This window comes from Nuphar pumila, chromosome 6 (genome assembly GCF_984573655.1).
Source record: "Nuphar pumila chromosome 6, dmNupPumi1.hap1.1, whole genome shotgun sequence".
Taxonomy (NCBI): domain Eukaryota; kingdom Viridiplantae; phylum Streptophyta; class Magnoliopsida; order Nymphaeales; family Nymphaeaceae; genus Nuphar; species Nuphar pumila.
The window spans coordinates 106,721,503-106,744,995 of NC_143254.1; the positions used below are offsets into that span (position 1 = coordinate 106,721,503).

Genomic DNA, 23,493 nt, shown 5'->3' on the forward strand with positions numbered 1-23,493 from the left:
ATTCGAGTAGGATGCCAACCAACATTTTATGTCAGATGTCAAATTGATCCGAATCGAAATCGGACCTAATTGCATTTTGTTTTTTACATGTAAATAACGTGTTTTTGTTCTTTTTTCCAGATCCAGTGTTACCACGAGTATGTCGGATTAAGATTCAACATTACCTCCTCGGATCTGATTCGGGTTAAGGTTCGGATCTACTGTTTATATTTTGGATTTAGGTCGGATCCAGAAAGAACCACCCCAAGTCCGATCCGTTTGCACATTTACAGGCCCCCCCTCATCTTCTTGGCCTTTGCAGCTTTCCCACAAAATCGGTCGCAGAGAGAAACCCAACACCAACAAAAACCCTAACTTGGGATGGAGTGGGATGATGAAGGAGAAGTGGGGGGTCGGATCCCCGACGCCTCTAGTGTTAGCGTGGGCCGCATCAAGAAGAAGCCTCTCAGGAACAAGTCGCTCACTGTCGGCTTCGACGAAAAGAACCTTCGGTGCGTTCTTTATTCCCCAACTCACTATCTCTTCCCTTGGCTCTCTCCCTCTTCTTCGGTTATATGGTTTCGTTGCCTTCATCGTCGTTTTATCTCTTTTTTTTTTTACTTTTTGAGCTTTTCGTGTGCAGAGTTTTGTTTTGATTCGCTGAAATGGGATAGTTTTCGTCTCTCTCTCTCTCTCTCTCTCTCTCTCTCTCTCTCTCTCTCTCTCTCTCTCTCTCTCTCTCTCTCTCTCTCTCTCTCTCTCTCCAAAACCCTACACTATTGTTACTTCTGTTTTACTCGCGGTATTTTCGTTTGATTTCGATTGCTTAAGCAAGTTAGAGAAGGAACATCTGTGATTCTATTGCTTGATATATGAATGATTTGCTGCCAATATCAAGCTTTGATTGATAGTTTTCTGTATATTGGAAAAGCCTTTAAAATACTGTATATTGGACCTCTTGCGTCGCAGATTTCAACGCTAGATCACCCCAAGTGTCAGATGAAGGCAATTCTCTCATAAAATTTGCTTTTAGGGATCATCCAGCATAGGGGCCAAGAAAGATGAATCTCTCAAAATAGCATCTTTGAGGGCTTGCTTTATGCAAATCCCTAAATTTTTATAGTGGTTCAATCCAAAAATTGTCGAGGGAAAAGGATTTTAGAGGTTTGGGTGTGAAAATAAGGTCAAAACAACCATTTTTACATTAAACCCTCTCCCCTCCCCCAAGAAAGAAACAGAAAAAAAATGGTTGGACGTCACTCTTCTTGCTACTGGGAACTTTACGTTCTCAGCAATGTCGACTCGTAGGATACAGGTCGGATTGTAGATTCCGTACTATATAAACTCATGTTGTATGATACGTACCCGTATCAGACTATCCCAATAGCAACTCCTGTTTTTGCTAGATTATGTTAAACGCGTTTGATACAGTAGACTTTGAATGCTTATGGTTCCAAATGCTTGCTATTCTTCCCTTTTTTTTTACATTGGAGAAGAGCCATAATTTTCTTTTTCAGGATGACCAATTTGAATTTTCCCTAATTTATTCACTTCCATTTTTTTGTGTGTGTTGGTGGGAATGGTTATTGGCATCTTTTCCTTTTTAAGTGAATATAAGATTCTTGATTACTTCATTTCTTAGTGGTTTTTATGCATGCTAAAGAAGATCTTGAATTTGATAGAGATTTTATCACTGGCTTTCACAAGCGAAAGAAGAAAAGGCGAAAAGAAGCCCAGCAGCAACTAGAAGAAAAGGCAAGAAAATGGCGAATTGAGCAACGTAAAAAGGTTTGATCTTTTTTGTTTGCTTCACAAAGTGTAATTCCTATATTCAACTACATTTGGTTGGCATACAACACTATGTAACATGGGTATGTCAAGGTAGAAAGAAAGAAGGAAGAAAGGAGGGGGGATCCTTCTTCTTCTTTAGTGAGCTCAAGTGACATACCTCTCCCTTTTTTTTAAGAGATAGGGGTAGAGGAGCAGGAAGGGGGTTCCAAAGCCTCACATCTTTTGTTTCAAGAGAGAGAGATTGAGAGAGAGGTGAAAACACCCCCTCATTTATAGCTGTATTTGCCCTTTTTAAAAAAATCATATTGTACTGTTCACACGTGTGCCCGTGTTTATGTGACATAGCATATGAAGTATATTCCCATATTAATGCATCTGGTTAACATTGGAATGTCAAGGGAGAAGTGAAAGGAGGAGGAGATAGTGAAGGGAGAAAGGGCGGGGTTATCCTTTTACGAGATTTAGAAAGGTACAGAGAGGGAAAGGGGGTTTCCCCTCCCCTGCCCTCCTTTCCTTTTCTTTTAAGGGAAAGAGAGAGGGGGGAGGGAGGAGAAAGGGGGTTAGAATCGAGATACCCTGAAGTGGTTAAGACGGTTGGCTCTATCTGATTTTATAAATCTTGTTAGCTTTTATCTGACTTTGTAAGGAAGTTCAGAATAAGCTCTGTGTTGTGTTCTGTTAAGCATGATATGCAATGGGCTTTGGCCTCTTTCAGTATTTATTTAGTGAGTTTTATTAATCCACAAACTCTGGAGTATAATGCATGTTAATTCAAAGATGACTCGCTGTTATTTGGTCATCACCATGATTCATACCATGTTTATGTGGCCCATTCCTTGCATGGATAAAATGAAAGCTATAAAATGGTAGACCCAGCTGAGAGTTGAGTGGAGCTATTCTAATCATTCAAATCGCAGGGACATCATCTTGGAACTGATTTGAGTCCCTGTGGCTATTCTAGTCCATATGACTTTCTCTCTGACTAAATATGCACACTGGCTCTATCTGATTTTACTAATCTACCACAGAGGAAGCTGGAAATAGAATTAGCTTATGGTGGATCTGCACTTGTTGGGAGAAACCCAAACACTGTTTCAGGTGGGTCCTACAATGAGCTTAAAGAGGACAATGAAGGCATTCAGACTCCAGCAGTTTCTGGTATGTTTGATCTGAACCATAAATTGCCACACACACACACACACACACACACACACACACATATTTATATATATATATATATATATATATATATATATAATATGGGTTAAAGTTTGCTACAATGGATTGTATGTACAAACAATTTATCAAACACTGTATTTAAAAAAAAATTAAGTCAAAGTGGCCCTATGTATGTGATCTGCGTGCTGTTTTTAGTAGCAACCAGTTCTTGAGACGATGGAATCCAATCTATTTAGAGGTTTTTCCGCTGATGCAAAAATTGACGGTTGTAAATGTACTGATTTTTCTAGACTCAAAATGGTGTTTTTTTCGAAAAAACATGATCCAAGGATCTATTCCTACTAAATCAACCATGCTGAACATATCTACAAGGTTAGTTTGAGTCAAAACGACTTGCATTGTGTGATTTCAACTAGATTGTAGGTAAAATCGACTGTATTAAACATATACACAATATATATAGGGAAAATATTTGTTATCCTCGTGGGTAAAGAACCCCATAGTTGGAACTCATAGAGAGAGGCTATTTTAATCAAATCTGACCCTGTGGATGTATTCAACATGTTCAAAATAATAGAAATTGACCCTTAGATCAAAAAATTTCAATGTAAAAATATGATTTTGTGAGGGTTGAAAATTCTGTACATTGTGGGCCATTGATTTTTCAACCCCTGGGAAATCTGACATACACATCTGAGAAACAAGATACAATGGCCAGTTTCTACTAAACCAACCATGTAGATCACATCTGGAGGGTCAGTTGTGTAAAAAAATTAAATAAATAAAGAATTTCGTTAAGGGGTTCTTTTACCCACGAGAGTAGCAAATATTATCTCCCACACACACACACAGTTTCCACTTTCCATTCAAATGATGTGATCTAAGCATCATGAATAAGAGAAAAACATAAATAAAACTTTTTGGACTTTGTATCTTGTAGCCCGACTTCGGTTATATGGGATTTTCACTCAAGTTTTTTGGTGTCCTGGAAAGGGATGTACCAATTTGGTCAATAATTCTCCTCCTTGTGCAATAGGTACTGCTGTGTATGATAATGGCGACATAACCATTACTGTGACGACTAGTGAGCTGTGTGGAGGAGAGGATAGAGATGTTCAGATATGGGATCACGAATCAGAAAAGCACACAATCCCTGTCAAGAAGCGAGTGTTGAAGGTGATTAAGGATCGTATGAAGTCGGGCAATAATTCAAGAGAACAGCGTGTGCAAAAGCAAGGCAGGAACAAGCTTTGATCTAATTTGAAGATTTTGCTCTTGTTTTAGTAATAAGTAACATTGTCATCAGAAATCATTATTAGAAAAGCTGTGTGGTATTTCTAATTATTGTGTTTTTGTTGCAAACAGCAGGTACCATATGTGGTAATGGTGATACGACCATAAATTTGGGGACTGATAAGTTGCATGCGATAGAGCAAGGAGGCTCTGGCTTGCGGAATCCTGAAGCAGAAAGGCATGCGATCTCTATCAAGAAGAATCCACTGGGTGTGGTGAAAAAACGCATGAAGAACCAGGGGAAGGGTTCATGGAGACTCAGAGGGAAAAAGAAAGGCAAGACCAAGGGTTCAAGAAAACAGAGAGGAAAATTGAAAGGCACGGCCAATGATTCAATGAAACGGAAAGGGAAAAAAGGCAGAGACTAGCTGTGATCAATGGTAACATTTGCTTTTTCCCTTTTTTTCTTGGTTAATAACATGTGAAGGTAATGGCCTTATTTTGAAAGAAGTATTGCATTTTTTGTGTTCAACTCTTACTTGCATTGATATTTGATACTACTCGTTGTGGTAAAGTTAGCTATTAACCTACCTGCCTAACCCCGTAAAATGCCTCGTGCCGCTGCGTCTGTATATCAGAATTGGTAGGCCCTAACCAGTTCTGCGTCTTTACTAGTTTTAAAATATATTTCATGTTTTTGTTAATCTTGTGTTTTTTTTTTGAAAGGCAACTGGGGTTAGCACTGGGGTTTGAACCTGCAACGTTCCACCACAAGGGGACGTGCACTGACAGCTCCTACCAACCACTCTGAGCCCCCGTTGGTAATGTGAGCTTAAAAAAACTCCCATCACAGGCTGCATATTGTCCGGCCCTCGGCTGGTAAAACAGTGTCTCCTCTACCCACTCAGGAGTACACTCATCTTCAACCTTTTTTTTTTTTTATAGTCAAGCTGGGTTTATGTCGACCCCTACCAGTTCATTTAATTTTAAAGTAACAGTTTACAAAATCAGGGGTGATCTTTCCATACACTCCGCTTCAACCTTGCAACAAAGGATGCCCCCATTGTGGGTTTTAAACCACTGTTGTCCTGTGTCAGGTGCAAGACGTGTTTTTTTTTTTGAAAGACAAGCTGGGGTTAGCCTGACCTCTGTAACAAATATTGCGAGATTTATAAAAAATCTCGCAATAATATTGTGAGAAATTGCCTGAAAGTTTAAAACAGCAATTTCTCGCAAGATTTTTAAACCGTGACAAATATCATGATATTTATGGTTTTAGATATTTATGGTTTTAGATATTTATCGTGAAAACCCCTGAGATTTTTATTTTTAAATGTGTTTTATTTATATTTTCTTATAAAATTTATTTTTTATTGTGGAGATTTTGCTGGAAAAAATGCAAGATTTATGAAAATTTTCAAAATCTCGAGTTTTTGACTCCTGAGATTTTGCCGTTTTTAACTTTTGTCACTGTGAGCCTGACCCTTACCAGTTATACAAAGATACCATTGGGATTTGAACTTGCAACGTCCCCACACAAGGTGACGTGCACTAGCTGCTCCTACAAGACAAGCGGAGCCCCCGCTGGGTTGTTCAACGGACTTCTAGAAACTCTAAAGATCAAGTTGATCAACAGCTCAAATTGCACTAGAATCTTATGGTTAAATGAAAATTTTCTATTTATTAATGGAATGTAAGTATCTTAGTAAATAAGCAATCGAAAGGAATCTATAGGTTCATCATTTAGCAAAAACACCTGAACTTTTTTTTTTTTTTGAAAGGCAAGCTGGGGTTAGGCAGATCCTTACCAATTATACAACTTTGCCATTGGGTTTTGAACCTGCAATGTACCCACAAGGTGAAGTGCACTAGCTGCTCCTACCAAACAAGCGAAGCCCCAGTTGGTCCCTGAAGTTGTTAAGATGGTTGTGTGGATCAACTGCCCAAGGCCTACCAATTCCTCTATGTATTTCTTGGTGATCACCACCATATCAGCATACCAGTTCAATGAAAACGGTTTTTAAGTTGCATCATCAAGCCTTGGATTTCATATCCATAGGATCAACCTTTGCCCTTTGGTACCTAAGATAAGCCCTATCAAAACCTTTACGCCAGTTGAGGGCTGGCTGCCAACGGGTCAGGTATCCAACCCATCAGGGTCAAACCAAATCCTCCTCCAAATAACATGCGGTCAGGTTGGAGTTCTGGTTTCAGTTATGTCAGGTGGAGTCCAAAGCTGACCCACAATTTAGGAAGGATCTAGAATATATTTTTTCTCCATAAAAGTATATAAGAAAACACTCAGATCAGCTAGGTCGGGTCTATACAGCAAAGGTCATACTGTGGATGTCCCCTCTTCGAATTGAATAGATTTAAAATGATGTCACTGCATGGATTTGGATTAGAGATTCTACCGTTTTCATCCACTAGATATTTAAGTAGCAAAAATAAAAAAGAGAGGATGCTCAATCCTCCAAGTCTTACCATCCACCATTCACAATGTCAGGCTGGGATGACAATGGATCGGAGCTTCACCGGACATCTATGGGTCCAGTCCTGCGTCCGACTCTGAGGTGCTGGTTTCGGGTCCAAACCTATACCTGGTTTCTATAAGAATAAAATAAACCAGACCTGGTTTATACCTGGCAAATAAATGTTTTCATGCTTTTCACTTTGAAATTTTGTGGATCTTAATTAAAGCTCACATCAGAATAGGATTCATGAACCATACACAGCTCTGTATCTACTGGGACCCTATGGGTCCAACCCAAATTCATGATCGAACCTCCTTTATTATCAAACCTGGATCTTATTGGATCCGATAAAGGTTGGGATCTACTCATATTCGACCCCTTGACTCCCTTAAAATGTCAGGTATATTTTGCTTTCAGTAGCTATAATGAGACATCTAAGAAACGAATTCAAAATAAGATTTCCACTTTACAGTTACTTCAAAATAATGACCCTTAATTAGAGGTCATTATTTGAGGTCAGAGTGTGCTCTGACAGTATTCTGTCAGAGTGCCTCTGGATGCCGTTGATCTCAAGATGAACGGCATCCAAAACCTGTACAAAATGGGATACGTATCACTTAGATGGGCCCCACTCATTTTTTTGTCGTTCTTATTTCGGATGAACGGCATCGGAATGGTTTAAAATGAACCGCACTCAATGGGTTTGTTCATTGTTTTTATGTGTCTCTGTTAGGCACCTAACAACGCCCCCCCTCAGGACGTGCATAGAAACAGATACATAGCCAAGTTGAAAACCAGGTCAGACAATATATATCTTGATGTCCTTAATTAAGGTAGGGCTGTGAAACAAGACAAACAGCTCATGACATGAGCTCAGCCAAGCCATAAGTTTGCTGATAAAACATCACTGAGCCGAGTGACAAATATCACGAAATTTATGAAAATATCGCGAGAAACTACCCAAAGTTAAAAACGATAATTTCTCGCAAGTTTTTCTTCAAAGCATAAATATTGTGTTTTAAACATGATATTTAGGTTTTTATTGGCTATTTATCATAAAAAACCATGTGGTTTTTATTTGTAAATAATTTTCGTTTATATTTCCTTATAAAAATTAATTTCTTTATTTTAAATTCTTTTTATTGCAGAGATTTTGTTGAAAAAATGAAAGATTTAAAAAAAAAAATCTTTTGTTTTAGGGCTCATTTCAAAACTTCTCATAAGCAAAAAAAAAATTCTATGAGAGTTTTTCTTCCTTCCAAACGTGAATTTAGGGCTCATTTGTTTTACCTGAAGCAGAGGGAAAATGGCCCAACCATGAGAACCGAAGACCTATCACATGAACTATCTTGGGCAATGAAAATGCGTTCATAACTTTCCCCCTGGGGAAGCGCTATCTTGCAGCACCATACGATGTACTGTCACCCTAAAAATGAACGGGAATGTACATGTCTCAACATGGGGGTGAATCAAGGCCGAACATCTCCAATCAAAGTTCGCATCACAAAGCAACCGTCACCGTTAAATAACTAATAATCCAACAATGATATGATAAAAAACAAATTGCACAAGATTGTCTAATCCAGGACACTTGATCGATTAAAAGGAAGAAAAACCAAAATTCCACTGCTTCCTTCCAACGTATAGTCGTACATAATTTTGGCATGATTTAATGGTTCCCCTCAATTAGAATCCATATTTTCGATTGAACACTTCCGAGACACTTAGCACAAGGCTTCAGCCATGATCGACCGATGAGAAAGTTGTTGCTCGTAGAGTTCGCGGAAAATGCGGTATTTGGCATCATGGTATTTCCTAACTTTTGGATCTTTAGAAGGATGGATCACCTGAAAAAGGGAAATTGTTAAGAGACGAAAATTCAGCCTCATGGAACTGACTAAAATCAAATATGGACCTGGCCTGGTCAAAAGATCGTATCTGAGCACCTGCTAGGCTAGATATCTAGAATAGAATATGATTTCATAAATCCAACTGAGTCCAGACTCAGACTGGATTGTGCCGATCAGTTCTCACCAGAAGTGTCGAATTTTTCAGAGTTGCTAACAGGCAGATGATACTAGAAGAGAGTGATCTTGGTCGAGTGCACACACCTGACCAGCAGCATTCATTGCTTTCATTGCATCATGAAGGCTCGGATGCTTTTTTGCAGCAGCAGCACCGAGAATTGCAGCACCCAAAAGCACGGATTCACTTTCTCTCGGAAGAATTATGGGGCATCCTGTCATTCATGAGAAATCATCACACACACACACACACATGTGCATCTGCGCATGCACACACACATACACAGAGGGATGAATAAGTACCAATAATATCAGCATGCTCTTGAATAAATAACCGGTTCTTAGCAAGCCCCCCACATGCTAGAACTATGTCAATCTGCAGATAGAGAAAAATAATCATGGAAAAGCATCCTTCTGATTGAGATAGAAAAAGCCAAAGATCAAACAAAAAGAAACAACTACAGAGTTAGAAAATGATCTCTATAATGGACGGAAAGCATGAAATGTAAAAGATAGTTCTGATTTGATGGTACAATTGCTTTTAATAGACCAAAATACTTTCTCAATGAAGCATTGTATTGACTCAGCCCTGCCAACTACTGAGAATCAATACATACACCTTTTATTTCAATGTCTCACTGCGACCTTGAATTGGAATTGTATTGTTCATCTGGTGTAGTGGAACTAGGATCCCATTGCATGGTTAGACAACAGGATCATTTGCCCAGGAGGCTTGTACACACAAAGTGGCACAAATCAGACAAATGCATGCATGCACGTCCCTTATTTTTGTGCGCATATAGTCACTTGAGTACATATATGTAGAAGACCTAATTTCCAAGGTACAGCCAATGTCTGCGCCATTTACTCTATAAAAAAATATAAATGCCCATTTCAGTTAAAATCAATGCATGAAAGCGTCATGCAGGTTTTGAATTTGTCAGAGGGTATAAATCGGTGGTCTAACGTGTTAACATCCACGCTGGGAGTATGCAGAAGTCTCAATTTAACAGGATAATAAAGAAACTTTACAAATTTAAAAATTCAAATCTAAAATTAAAAAATTCAGAGACATAAGACACAGACATAGCAATACAATTTAATGAAGAATAGGACCGTGGGACAACCTTATGTATTTACTTATTTTAATCATATATACAGTGTTCAAGAATTCCAACCTCCACAAGTTAGCATGTTAAGACTCGATCACCAAGAACTAATAGACATCAGTGACAAATTATAAAATGGAAAGAAGGTAATGACTTAACAAGGCTTTAAAACTTTGAACATTGTTACCACAAAAGATATGTGTTGTTATAAAACTTATGTAATTGTGAACTTTGATGACATTAAGAATGTATAATATATTTGTTTTAGTTACTATATTTGTGTTTCTTTGCCTATTTCTTAATGTTCAATGATTTGGTTGTTAATTGTTCTTTGGTAGTAAATATTTAATATGTTGTAGTTTACCTGTCAACTTCTATGTGTATTTGATAATCTAAACTTCCAATACTTTTAGTGCTTAAATCCTTATACATACATACATACATACATACATACATACATATACATATATTGATGAAAGCATGTTAAATGGATTTTCCAGTGCTTTTTCTACAATTCTGACCCAATAGATGTGTTCAGCATGGTTGATTTACTAGGAAGGGCAGGCAATACGGGTGTATCACACCTTAACGTATTGTATCGTAAGATATGGAAAAACCCCATTTTTTAAATCATAAAAAATTAAAAAATGCACAAAAACTCACAAAAAATCATAGAAAAAAAGAAAAAAAATCAAATTTAAGCATTATGAACAATTAAACATACACATGTACTACTATAACATATGAAACGATATTGTAACAAACTAACAGCTAACAAAACAAAAGTATTACTATTAAAGAGTCACATTAGATAATAAACAAAAGCAAAAAGTTATGAGTAAACAAATTATAACAATCACATAATATGGAATTAAAATAAAAATTAAAATAACTAGAAAAATAAAAATATGACCACAAAAATAATTAAAACACATTTTAGTCAAACTACAACATTAAATAAACTTAATTATGAAAATTGAGCATGAATAAATATGTAACAATTATCAAATATAAAAGCTATAATTATGATGTTATAACAATGTATCCATTACATATATCAAAAGAGTAAAGTAAAAAAAAAAGAAAATAATATGTCATTTCTAAGTAGTAAGCATTAAAAAAGAGAAGTTTCATAATGTCTTCATTAATTCATTTCACTAATTACAATAAGCACAAGAATTGAATAATGTGTGTTCTTCCATAATAATATTTCTCTTCTTTTTTTCTTGTCTTCACTAATCACAATAAATTAAGAAGAAACTTCTATTTTTTTGTTCACATAATTTATGAAATAAGTGAATAGGACTCTACTAAAGTTTTATTTATATAAAAAATTGTCACTAAAAGTGAAAAAGGATGCAAAATAAATTGCTTGAAAATTTTCAGCACAAAAAAGTGAAAAAGTTGTAGTATCGTAAGATATGGCATGTATCATAAGATAAGGCATATATCGTACGATACGGCCCGATATGATGCATTTTTCGATTCAAGGGTATGTCATATCGCATGGACCAGTGATACTGATAATGCTACTAAGAATTTTAGTCAACATATACATCGTCAGGGATCTCTCTCTCTCTCTCTCTCTCTCTCTCTCTCTCTCTCTCTCTCACACACACACACACACACACAAACACAAACACCATGTATGAAGCCTTTTAAGCTTCAACATGTATGACAATCTGACACCTGGATCAAGCTTTTTCGATGATGAAAAAACAATATTTGGAGCCTCGAAAACTTGGAAGATTTTGAGCCATGGATTTTTCAAACCTCATAAAAACCTAACCATGTGTTGGAATCAAACGCGCCAAGAGCTGATTCCTATAAAATCAAGCGCATAGATCACATTTGCAAGGTCAAATTTTAAAAACAAAACAAAAAAAACATTAGCTTATGCTCTCTCTCTCTCTCTCTCTCTCTCTCTCTCTCTCTCTCTCTCTCTCTCTCTCTCTCTCTCTCTCTCTCTATATATATATATATATATATATATATATATATATATATATAGAGAGAGAGAGAGAGAGTAGAGCGATGAGTAGGTGCTTGAGCACCAACTTAATCAAGCAGACTGTCCATCACGGGCTTGATGGACGGTCACGCACAAAAACAAAAAAGAAATTGTCAAAAACGCTAAGAAAGATGACGTTTTGCGCCAAAAATGCTTTAGCGGCGCTCAAAAAACGAAACTAAATGTCCAAAAGGATGTGCGCATGATTACAATTTTGTAATGACGTGTGCATCCCTATGTCTTTAGCGGCACTCAAAAAGTGCCGCTAAAGGGTATTTTAGCGGAAAAACTCTTTTTGACGGTTTTTTGTTTTGTTTTTGCGTGTGACCGTCCGCTCGATTGAGTAGGTGCTCAAGCACCTACTCATTAAGCAGCTATGCTCTACTATATATATATTATAGTGTTATGGCTTTTTTTCAATGTTGATTTTTTAAAATCTTTTGGAGGTGTATCTTACATTACAATACAATACAATATAATCCAATACGCTTGTATCTTAGACCCTTCTGGCACAATCCTCTGATATGCTTTTACAACATTGGTTTAAATTGAGTCCTGAATGGTTCAGGTACGAATGGGCTCAGACAAGTGGGTTCATTTCCAGGTCAATTCCTATAAAAATTATAAAGAACCATTTGGGTCAAGAATGGAAATGGTAGATTCAAGTAAAAGCAGAATGATCCTTGAGGTAGGGCCTACCATAGTCAAAATTCACATAGGATTTTCTTACAAGGGAACATCTCACAATGAGATAGAAGGTCCTGTTCTTTGGGAAAATCTGAGTACGTTTATAACTTAGATGAAAATTTTAAAAAAAAGTTTGAAAATATAAAACTATTAAAATAACAATAATATCATGATAAATTTTCACATTAAAATGACTAATAGGCAGAGAGATGTGTTGTATTACTTGTATAGAGTCGCATCTTCCTCGGTTGATGCATTGGCTCCAACATCTTCTTTATATGATGTCATCATGTGTCCATTCCACTTGCTTTTTTTTGCCCTTACGTCTTCATACATGGTTAACATATCCAGAGTATGACGCTCTATCTCCGTATGTTTTTCAGGCATCTAGCTCAACATACATGATTAGATGAGATTGGAAATTTCATTTTTTTAATTGCCTTAATGAAGATATGTTTTAGCTTGTAGTTATGAGCCTTTGCTTCATACTAAGGCTTCAGCATGTGGAATGGTACTTGAAAGTGTGGTTATGAAGAAAATGTATGAAAATATAAACAACTATTAAAAACCATAACAATATCATGATAAAATTGTGATATATTTAAAATTTTAAATTAAGGTTCTGAATTTCTTGTGATTCTATCAGGGATTTCCATGGCTCATAAATTTTTCGCAATAAAAGTCGCAAGATACTCAAAATACCAGTGACAGTGACTACACCTGACACACATCCTTTCGCTTTGCCAAAGGCTTCATACTCGGTTCAATTTTCTGAAGTTACAGATCTAGTACCAGACAGCAACAATGTTGCACATATGGGAATAAGCATTATGTCCAACATAGAAACTCTGGATAGATTTGATTTTATTGTTATTAAATGCAAAATGATACAACTTTATCCACCTCAGGGCACTCACAGTTTCAACTAACATGGTTTTATTGAAAAAATGAATCCTAAAAAGAAAGAAGCATGCACCTTGTGTCCGTGAGAATTACAATGATCTACAATGTGGCGTGTACCATATCCAATACCCTGTAAGGCTGCAAGGTACAAAAGTGCCAACTGTTTCTCACTGGTGTCCAGTGTTAAACCACATACCATTCCTTTTGATTTTGGATCTGCAATAGGGGACCTGCACCATCCAATAAACACAGTAACGCTCAGCTATTCATAAACAAGCTCATTCTAGCCAAATAATTGATGAAGTTCAGAAATGGTAGCAGTCTCATGAGGTCCTCAGACATGAATTACAAGCATAATATATATATATATATATAACATGATAAATTAATGATGCATATAACTTGGACAAAAAAAAAACTCCACAAAGTAGTTCCTGAAAAGATCACAATACAAAAACCACTGCCATAGCAACCTATGTGATCATTTAGACTCAAATAACTTAATCTCGTTACCATCCACTGCAACAAGTGCATGTAAATTTGACAATCCAACTCAGCCAAATCAATGGTGGAGCACTGCCAATAACTTAAAGTTGTACCCTACCTGAATTGCCAGAACACAAGAATCTATTTTCCCAAAGTAAACCATTATCTGTAATCTTTTTCTGCTGCAACCAGTGCATCAACAAGACTATGTACAACATAAATGAAATCCAAGACATGATCGATACTCAAGTACACTGAAAGTGCAGCAAGTTGGTAACATCGTTGACAAATTTCAAGATTTTGTACAGCCTAACAAATAAAGTTAAGATAGGAACCAATCTTGATCGAGATTTTTGGAGTCCGATATGTGTTTTTTAAGCTCATACTAGAATGATTCCATTCAAATAGCTATCCAGAGAGTTGGCAAAGATTGAACCTCGGAGGACCAGAACCTCACTGAGACCTTCCTCACATAAATAAGAGAAAGCAACATCAACGTGATGCAGATTGATTAGAAATCCCATACAAAATAAATTCCAATTTTCATTCATTGTGAAACTTTTGGTGATACAAGGTACTAGAGGAATGAACACAATCGAAGCTGCTCAAACGTTAACCCACAGTTAAATTATGGCAATCAACATACATAAAGAAAAAACTTGTCTACAATAGAACACATCGCAGCTATAATAGAAAACTCATAAAAGTTCTTGTCACCTATAAGAAACAATTCTGTGATGGATAACTAAGCATTTAACAAGAAATTTAGTAGCTCTGTCCTTTTAAGATGGCATGAAAACTGGTAATAAGTGCTTATTCTACCATCCTTATCTATAGGCAGCCATCAGTGCTACCACGGAATCAGTGGAGTCCTACCAACATTTATTACTCAATATTCTCCACCTGTGACCCTAAGTGAGCACATTAATGTGAATCAAGGCCAGAAAACCAATTAAATATAGCAAGTATCTGATACCTATTCCCATGGAAATCAGGAAGGACATGCAGATCCTTGGTCAAAGCAGCAACAAAAGGAGCTTTCAACTCATGGGCCATTGACTCTAGAATCTTGTTCAGCAATTCATACAGTGAAACATCTGGCAAATTTGAAAGACAGAAAGCATAAACTTAGAAACTCATGTCAGAGTCTTCATATCTGACAAATATTAAAAAACTGCTATTAGAGTATACAAAATATTAATTACGTTGAGCAGCAGCTCTATTAGCCAGATGAGAAGCAGCAACATGGTTATCCACTATATGGTCCAGTAAGGCTCCAGTCGCACTTTGACCACCCTCAGTGAGCCAATACTCTGGTATCATTGCTGAAAATAAAGAAAATTTTGTAACAGGAGGGAACTCATCATACTAAACTTAGAAACACTACAAGCTTGGACTCCATATTTTATCATCACCGAGAGGCATGAAACTTCAAGAAAGTTGCAGTTAAAAGTATGTCGAAAATGAAGACCTCATCAGTAAAGGGCTTCAATGCCAGGAACTTCCAGAAACATACCTGACCAATAAGGTCCCCAGACACCTGGAATAAAAATTTTATTCTGTGATAATGCCATGTGGCAGGTAGATGTTCCACAAACCAATACCAGGCGATGACATATCGCTTCCTTGTCCTCTGCATCAATAACGATTGTTGGACGGTAAGTTTTGAACTAATTAATATGGTCAACAGAACTGCAAGAACTGTACCCTCAGTAGGCAAATCCGAAAGAGGCACGCTTTCCATAACACCCACCCCACCAGCATGGGCATCAATTAAGGAAGCCCCCACTGGAGTCTCCGCTAGAAGCCCAAGCTCCTGTAACATATGCAGCTTTAGCAAATGGTGCATATTTTGCATAGATTACATGCAACAAAAAGGTTCAATCATCCATTTTGTTCCTCACAGAAAATGGGCTCTTATTTTACTCAAATGCATGTTAATTGAGTTAATGAACCTCAAGGAAGCGCCACTTAAGATCAATGTGAGTTCTTCATTGCTAAGTGTCTTGCCTTCGCAGCAGCTTCTGTTAGGCCAGCACCCAGAGGATGACCAGGAAATGCAACACTCCGTCCTATTAATTAGGAAATATGGATCAGCTTTACTCAAGAAACAAGTGTCTTTGGGCTTTTCTTTAGGTAGTACATAAGTAAAAAAAGATACAGGTAAAAAATGTAACCAATTAACCAAGAGCAAGAATTTACTTGATGCTTAAGATCATGTGCAACATACATCTCATAAATGTATTGAATTCACTGACTCTGTCAAGAGACTCAAGACAGTTAAAGATTCGTGATATATATAGCAGGTGGTAACTGCCTACCGCAAGCCTACCATCTTTTGAAGGGTTTTTTCCATGTTCTTTTTAAATCTGATCGAACAGATGTGTTTTACATGATTGATTTTATAGGAATCAATCGTCTGACTTCAACACACAGGTAGGTTTTTATAAGGTTTAAAAACCAATGGTCTAAGATTTTCATAAATATTTAAGGCTTAAAAAATCATATTTTTTTATCGAAAAAACAAGATCCAAGTGTCGTTTCCTAGCAACTGGACCATGTTGAACACATCTGCAGGGTCAGATTTGCTAAAAACAACCCAAAAACACCTGTTCACTCATGGTAAGCTGGTGGTAGGCTAAAAAAGCAGTAGGCAGCTACCACTTTTCCTATATATATATATATATATATATATATATATATATATATATATATATATATATATATATATATATATATATATATATATATATATATATATAGGGAAGGGCGTAACAGTGGACATCCTTCCCGTCGGACGCATGCATGATCAAGGGTGTGCGCTGATTTTGCGCAAAAATGAGCTTTAGTGGTGGTCTTTACTGCTGCTACCCATTTTTACACTTTTTTTGCGCCGCGCAATCAGCGGCGCAACTGCGTCCGAGTAACAGTGGACGAAATACTCGTCTACTGTTACTCCCATCCCTATGTTACAGACTTACATTTTACATATATATATATAGAGAGAGAGAGAGAGTTCAAATGCCTTTAAAGAGATAAAAACCATAGCGCAAGAGTTGCTATGTGCAACCAATCAACAATTCACTTTATTTGGGTATATGATAGATTCATATGTCATGACCTGCTAAGTATATTTTGGGTTTGAATCAAGGTTGTTTGTATCATACGATACCGATATGGTACGATACGTATCGTTACTATGAAGAAAAATGATACAATATGCACTCGTAGATACGAGTGTGTATCGTATGTACCGTACGATACAAACTCGTATGTACCATACGATACAAACTTGTATCGTACCATATTGTATGATACGGGGTGTATCGTACAATACAGGTTCAATGCACTTAAAAAAGGGCTGAATCATAATTTTTCAATTTTGGGTTTTAAAGACCTCTTGACAGCTGACTCCCGCATTAGTGTAGAAGCCATTAGAGAGGTATTCACACACCCTAAGACTTGTGAGAGCGATTTTGAGCTTTTTGGGGGGGGCATGGCATCAAATGATCTGGCATGGCATGGCATGGCAATGGGGCACTTGAATAATGAGTGAAAACCGATTGAAAATTGAGTGCACTTATTGTCATACAGTTTTTTCGGGTGGTATCTCTCGGTTGAAGCATTATTTAGCCGGAACATATCTAAATGTTGCAGCATGCATGTTAAGGAATTTGCCGGATGTCGTGAAATGTAAATGCCAGCAACTCACTGATTCAGGAGAAAAAAAAAAGCAAGAAAATATGAGGCAGAAATAAGGTATTCGCAGCCCTGGGAGAACAAAGATGAGCTTCCTACTTCTGATCCTGCAACCCCTAGCATAGCATCTAAAGTATAAAGTGAAAGGAAAAGGTATGGTTAGCGCAAGTAGTAGTAGTGTTGCAAGTACAAAAAGAAGAAGAGGAAAAGAAAGAGTAATAAAGAGTTCTAAGAGAGGAGGTAAATCTAGAGGCTCTATTAGGTGTTTTTTCCCTCCTAGTACTGCCCGTGGAGTGCAATCCAACATTCGTACTGCTATAAATCCTCAACATTTAGTTGAGCAGGTGAATGCCATAGTTGGAAGATGGTTCTATGATGCTTGAACGTCAATGAAGGAGGAGAAGAAGAAGAAGAAGCTGATAATGATGATGATAGTATAGTTTTAAAAAACTTGGTTATTGTTTCATGTGTTATTTTTTAAAAACTTGGTTATAATGTCTTATACAGCTCATAGATAAATAAATGTTTCATATGTGATTTTATAGTTGTAGTTTGTGCAATTCATCTTTGTTTCATGTGTTATGAATTTTTTCTATTTTTTCTGATTTTTCATAATTTTCTAGAATTTATGGATTTTTTTATTAAAAATTTATGATTTATTACGATATGATACGATACATATCTTATTTTGGAGTCGACTGATACGGGTAACGATACGATACTTACAACCTTGGTTTGAATAATTAGTTGATTTGAACCAGATGGGGTCATGAGTGTCCATAAAAAATCAAATAAAAATCTTAGACCAATCGGTCTTGGTCTTAGCTCAATTACTATGATTAAACTAGCACGCTATGTATTTGAAATTAATTTTAGATTGAAAAATGATTCCTTGACTACAAAGTCATGCTTTTTTATCACCACCTCTAAAGTCATAGTGTACTTTTCATAATTCACCTCAATGTTTTTGCTAATACTCTGACAGTCTGACTGTGCCTAACCTTTCATACGTGACTATTTCTCCAAGTCTTAAGACCCAATAAGATTGTTTATAATAGTAATTGGACATCAATGTATTGTTGCAACATACTTGAGTTTCACATTGAATTCATGTGTATTCAAGTTTTGATATTGAAATTAACAATTATATTAATTTCTACAGTTCCACCACTCTATTTCAGATTAAGCATTACATCATATTTGTGAATTTCATATATTTTCTGAAATGTGCATGTATTGGATTCTAATCAGCATGTACCTAACCTAATCATCATGTTTTAAATTCTTCCTGTTCATATATTACCTTAATTGGTACTATTTCATTGCTTGGTGTCCAAGTCCTATTCTTTAGTATTAACTCAACCATATGTTTTTTAGTATTCAATTAATTACTTTAGATATGATCCGAATATTCAACATGCTGATACCAATTACTTTTGCAGCACATATAGTTGTTCATATCATCTTTGTTAGTGATTTCAATTGACTTCCTTAAATCATATCTGAATTAGGTATTATTTTTCCTCTCAAAATTTTTTAATATCTTGCTATCTCTTAGGGCTCCTGAGAAGTTGTTTCAACACCATTGGCTAATATAGATCATACACACTTGTTCAAGAAATTAAGAAACTTGTCATGATATTGAGTGATGAAGAATATAAGATTCCATACCATGCTTTATGAGATATATAGGATTTCATACCATGCTTTATAATTTCACTACGTTCTGAACAGTGTAGTTGTAAGGGAGAAAAGAATGTTATCTACCTAATTATGTGCTGCTAAAAGGAAGAAATGATGTACCTACTCCATGTTCTAATCTCTTCAAAACGAGAGAGAGAGAAAGAGAGAGCAAAGAGTACCTATTTTAGCATGATGGCCGTCAACAAGATCTCCGAGACCAATTTCTTCCCAAAAGAGATCATCCCATCCACATGCTTCCATAGCTTCAGAATTCTTCTCGTGCATTTGTTGCATGTGAGCATGACCAAGGTATGTCCATTTGCACACTGTTGTACATAGACTGCGGGTATCATCTCCTGTAGCTCTATAGTATGATCACAGAGCAGATGTCATGGAATGCTTAGCTTTTTTTGAAGTCACATAATGCTTGATTTGAACAAATAAACAAGATATTGTATCTTCAATTTATTAGATAAACTTTTATAGAATAGTGCACATAACATCCTTTAAAGATTTCGTAATATGAAAATAAATGCAGATGGTGACAATATGGCCATGGAGGGTTCCTCTTTTCAATGCAGATGATAACAAGATAGTCATCAAGGGCTCCTCTTTTTCTTCCCTTTCATCCTTTCGCAACACATTGACAAGGTTGTATGGAGTAATGTCATAGAAAAAATGCCTACCTATCACAAGGAATATATAACATTATGATGGATGAATAATGAAACTTACCTATATGACAACCAGTCACTCAGATCCATCCACCTAAATGTCATGGACCAAGATTCTTGAAGATTTTCTTTTACCCACAAAAGCTGCAATTATTTAGAACCTTTAACGGATCAGGTTCATAGTGAACTACAAATAAACATGAAAAGCAAAGCTGTACAGCCTCCAAACATTATGCATACCAATCTTTGCTAGGAAATGAAGGCACCATGCATGTGAACCAGTGCAAGCAAAATAAATACATAGACAAGCACCAAATATCCAAAAAAGAGAAGATTATCGTTAGGGTTCATCCTATTGGTTACTTGAAATAAATGCACCTTGTTACTGGTTCAAGCCATTTTGGAAAATTAATTGTGGTTACAAATAAGTACCTTTGGAGGCTGCATTTCAGGAGACAGAGCCCCACCGCAATATTGCAGTACAGGAGATTTAAAGGAATTTATGCGTTCAGCCTGCTCCACAGCTCTATGATCCATCCAGACTATGACATTTCTCCTAGAATCACCACTTGAAGAAACTGTGACAGGAGAACCGTCTGCATCCACAGCAACTGCGACAAAGAAATAGGATGTAGCGTCCAATAATGTCAAAATCCAAAATGCCCAATAAATCAATGGTTTGTAAGCACAAATTTCGGTTGATAATCTTTAATGAAGAGCCAAAATCATGCAGAAAGAGATCACTGGTCTCAAAACAGACATTTTAAAGGAAACGCTAATGAAAAATATTAGACAACAATTACAGATATCGCGCAAAAGAAAATTAAATATACCAACCAAGCGAACAAGTAGCCGCAAATCCAAGACCAATAACTTGTTCAGCTCCAACGTTAGCTAAACTGCATGCTGCCTTAACAGCTGCACAACACGCATGCCATATATCTGTTGAAGATTGCTGGATTATAAAGCAAAACAAAATCAATCGCGAAACCCCGATAAACCAGTTAGTCATTGCTGATTTTACATTAGAGAGAACGGAAAACAAGATGAATAGCATCATACAGTCAAGCCGGAGTCGATTTCTCAAATTTCGCAACTCCACCAGAAAACACATTAATACGCAAGACAAAAAATGAATTTTTGGGTACCTCGATACAGTCACCATCTTTCCATATCTGTATGGGGCTACTAGCTGAACCTAGCAGTATTCCGTGTTCATCGAGGACACCTGCACCAGAAGCGGGCATTGATCTTCAGCGGATGATACTAACTTAGACCGTACAGAACCTTATAATCTGTCAATTTATCCGTTGTGCCTATAAAACTGCTCAAGTAATAGCAAGCAAAGATCACAGAGTACTTCTTTTCGTTTCAAGCCATTCAAATGCTGAAAAAAAAAAAGTCGATCGATACGAGTTCATATTGTTTAGGATATCAAGCAAAGGCTCGTTGGCACAAGCCATTTTCATAGCATGGGAATGGTTAGGTCTTGGGAGGACACTGTCTCAAACAAAAATTTCCTAATTTAATCCTTTACATAAGGCAACCAAAAATCAGGTGCAAAAGGAGGTAAGAAAGTAAAGGAAAAACAAAGAAACGTGAACTAAGGCCGGGTTCAGAATCAGATACCCATCGAAGCCACAGAGCGTCCCAAGGGGGGGTGGCGTAGTGGGGTGGGGGCCTTGGCTGCTAGACGGGCAGTCAAGATTCGATTCCCATGGGCGCGTATCATAAGCTCCGGGTGCAAGGGCCTAGCCTCTGAGTTTTACGCTGCCGGCACGACGACCGTAGGTATGGCAGGCTGATCCAGCGCTGCCGGATCTTCGTACCCGGCGCGGTTTCTTCGGGTTATAAATACAAACAAAAATATCGAAACCACAGAGCAAAACACGACGACGATGAACATCAATTATTACGACCCTCTTTCAATCACCAATACAGAACGTCAAGAGACCGAGAGAATTTGGAAAAAAATGAAAGCCAGCGAGAGAGAGAGAGAGAGAGAGAGACCTGCTCTGGCGCTGCCCGTGCCGACGTCGATGCCGATGAATGCCGATTTGGCGGTGGAGGGTCGGGTCATCTCGATGGAGCGATCAAGGGAGGAGGGACGCGAGGGAGGAGGAGGAGGAGGAGGAGGAGGAGTCTCGTTATCGTGATCGGACGCATTGAGCGCCGCGCCCATTTCCCCTTGTTTTTTATCCTCTTTTCTTGAGCTGGCCTTCGGAATCCACCTTGGCTGTTCGTGCTGAAGAGACGCACGCATATAATCATAATCTTGAATGAGCTCTAAAAGTAAGCCCTGCCTTCGTTTTTACCCCACCTGTAAAGTTACGGGAGGGTGGAGGATTTATTCCCAACTAACCTTTTTTCAAATGTACAGCTGGCACGGTTTCGGCATGGGAACTTGACTTTTAGGGGTTCTATCTTGTGAACTTGCAGTGATCTTTATTTTTATTTGTTGTTGCCCTTTGATATATAGGTAGGTCGTTCAGTTCAATTCCACGACTAGCCCTATTTCACTTAGGGATGGGCATCGGGCCGGCCCGGCCCATCCCGGTTTAGAGTTGGGTCCATCGGGCTTTAAGTGTGGTCGGGCCCATTTACTAACAGACCGGGTTTTGGCCCGGCTCTTAATGGGTTCGGTTTTGAAGAGCAACCCATGCCCCGGCCCATTGGTCCAACGGACCAACCCAACGTGAAGTGGACCGGGTTTAGCTCAACTAAGCTCAAATCCATTTGTAAATAGTTTTAATTATCTTTCTAGTTTTAACCTAACTAATTAGGTAAATAGTAATAGTTACCAAGTTACTATGTAATAGTTAATTTTTTTATTTTTATATTATTAGCAAATATTAAATAACACTGGTCCATCAATCCGGCCCTGCATAACGGTCCGGGTTTTGGCCCGGTACCTAATAGGCCCCGGACTAAAACCTTTGCCCAAACTCCGCCCACGGTGGGCCTGGTAGCCCAGCCGGTTGCCCACCCCTATTTCCACTTTCATACCGGCATCATCCGTTTGCAGGAGATAGTTTCTTCCGTTCTCTCAGGTGACTTGCCACAATTTTTGTTTAGCCTCTTCTTATGTTCCTTCACCCCATCTCTACTAGATCCATTTCATGACGTCCAAATATGGCTGATGTCCTATTAGTTATTTAAGCAAGTCAATTTTTAGATCCAATATTAGTTTTTTTTTTCTGTTCAAAAACCTAGTAAGACTCCAAATCAAGGTTGTTAAATGCGATGAGGCGAAGCGAGGCGTTGAGCCTGCGCTTCGCCTCTGAGGCGTACGCCTCATACGCCTCTCACAACTGGAATGGAAGTGAAGCGGTGGGAGGGGAGGCAGTAAGAGAAGGACCACCCGCCCAGCTGGTACGGAAGCGAGGGATATGCCGGTCGTCCGATGGTCGGAGAAGACTGAGCAGCAGCTGCAGCACAGCAACTCCGGTGGTCGGTGGTCACAACTGGTCGGAGGTTGATGAGGGGCGCATCACAGCAACGCCTCAGTACCTTGAGCGTGCGCCTCGCCTCTGAGGCATACGCTTCAGGTACTGAGGCGTA

General features: G+C 37.8%; 2 protein-coding genes across 4 annotated transcripts; one reads left to right on the forward strand and one right to left on the reverse strand.

Annotated features, from left to right (window-relative positions):
* Nucleotides 1-299: 299 nt before the first annotated feature.
* LOC149835570 (ribosomal RNA-processing protein) lies at nucleotides 300-4,714 on the forward strand. 2 transcript variants are annotated; one of them, XM_090010579.1, is made up of 5 exons: nucleotides 300-491; nucleotides 1,662-1,767; nucleotides 2,799-2,928; nucleotides 3,986-4,186; nucleotides 4,315-4,714. In XM_090010579.1, exons 1-5 carry the CDS (start codon nucleotides 361-363, stop codon nucleotides 4,608-4,610), a joined length of 864 nt encoding a protein of 287 aa, XP_089866705.1. In that variant the 5' UTR covers nucleotides 300-360; the 3' UTR covers nucleotides 4,611-4,714. The 2 variants fall into 2 exon arrangements, with proteins under 2 accessions (XP_089866705.1, XP_089866706.1); XM_090010580.1 differs by having other exon boundaries at nucleotides 4,318-4,714.
* Nucleotides 4,715-8,143: 3,429 nt separating this feature from the next.
* On the reverse strand, nucleotides 8,144-22,129 carry LOC149835571 (FGGY family of carbohydrate kinase). 2 transcript variants are annotated; one of them, XM_090008597.1, is made up of 15 exons: nucleotides 21,943-22,129; nucleotides 21,081-21,160; nucleotides 20,770-20,887; nucleotides 20,365-20,543; nucleotides 19,994-20,076; nucleotides 19,438-19,622; nucleotides 15,887-15,948; nucleotides 15,584-15,692; nucleotides 15,393-15,509; nucleotides 15,082-15,201; nucleotides 14,853-14,973; nucleotides 13,464-13,620; nucleotides 8,984-9,056; nucleotides 8,768-8,895; nucleotides 8,144-8,503 (listed from the first exon to the last, which is right to left on the reverse strand). In XM_090008597.1, the coding sequence occupies exons 1-15, from the start codon at nucleotides 22,112-22,114 to the stop codon at nucleotides 8,381-8,383; spliced, it is 1,827 nt and encodes a 608-aa protein (XP_089864723.1). In that variant the 5' UTR covers nucleotides 22,115-22,129; the 3' UTR covers nucleotides 8,144-8,380. The 2 variants fall into 2 exon arrangements, with proteins under 2 accessions (XP_089864723.1, XP_089864724.1); XM_090008598.1 differs by lacking the exon at nucleotides 21,943-22,129 and adding an exon at nucleotides 21,562-21,787.
* Between the last annotated feature and the right edge of the window lie 1,364 nt (nucleotides 22,130-23,493).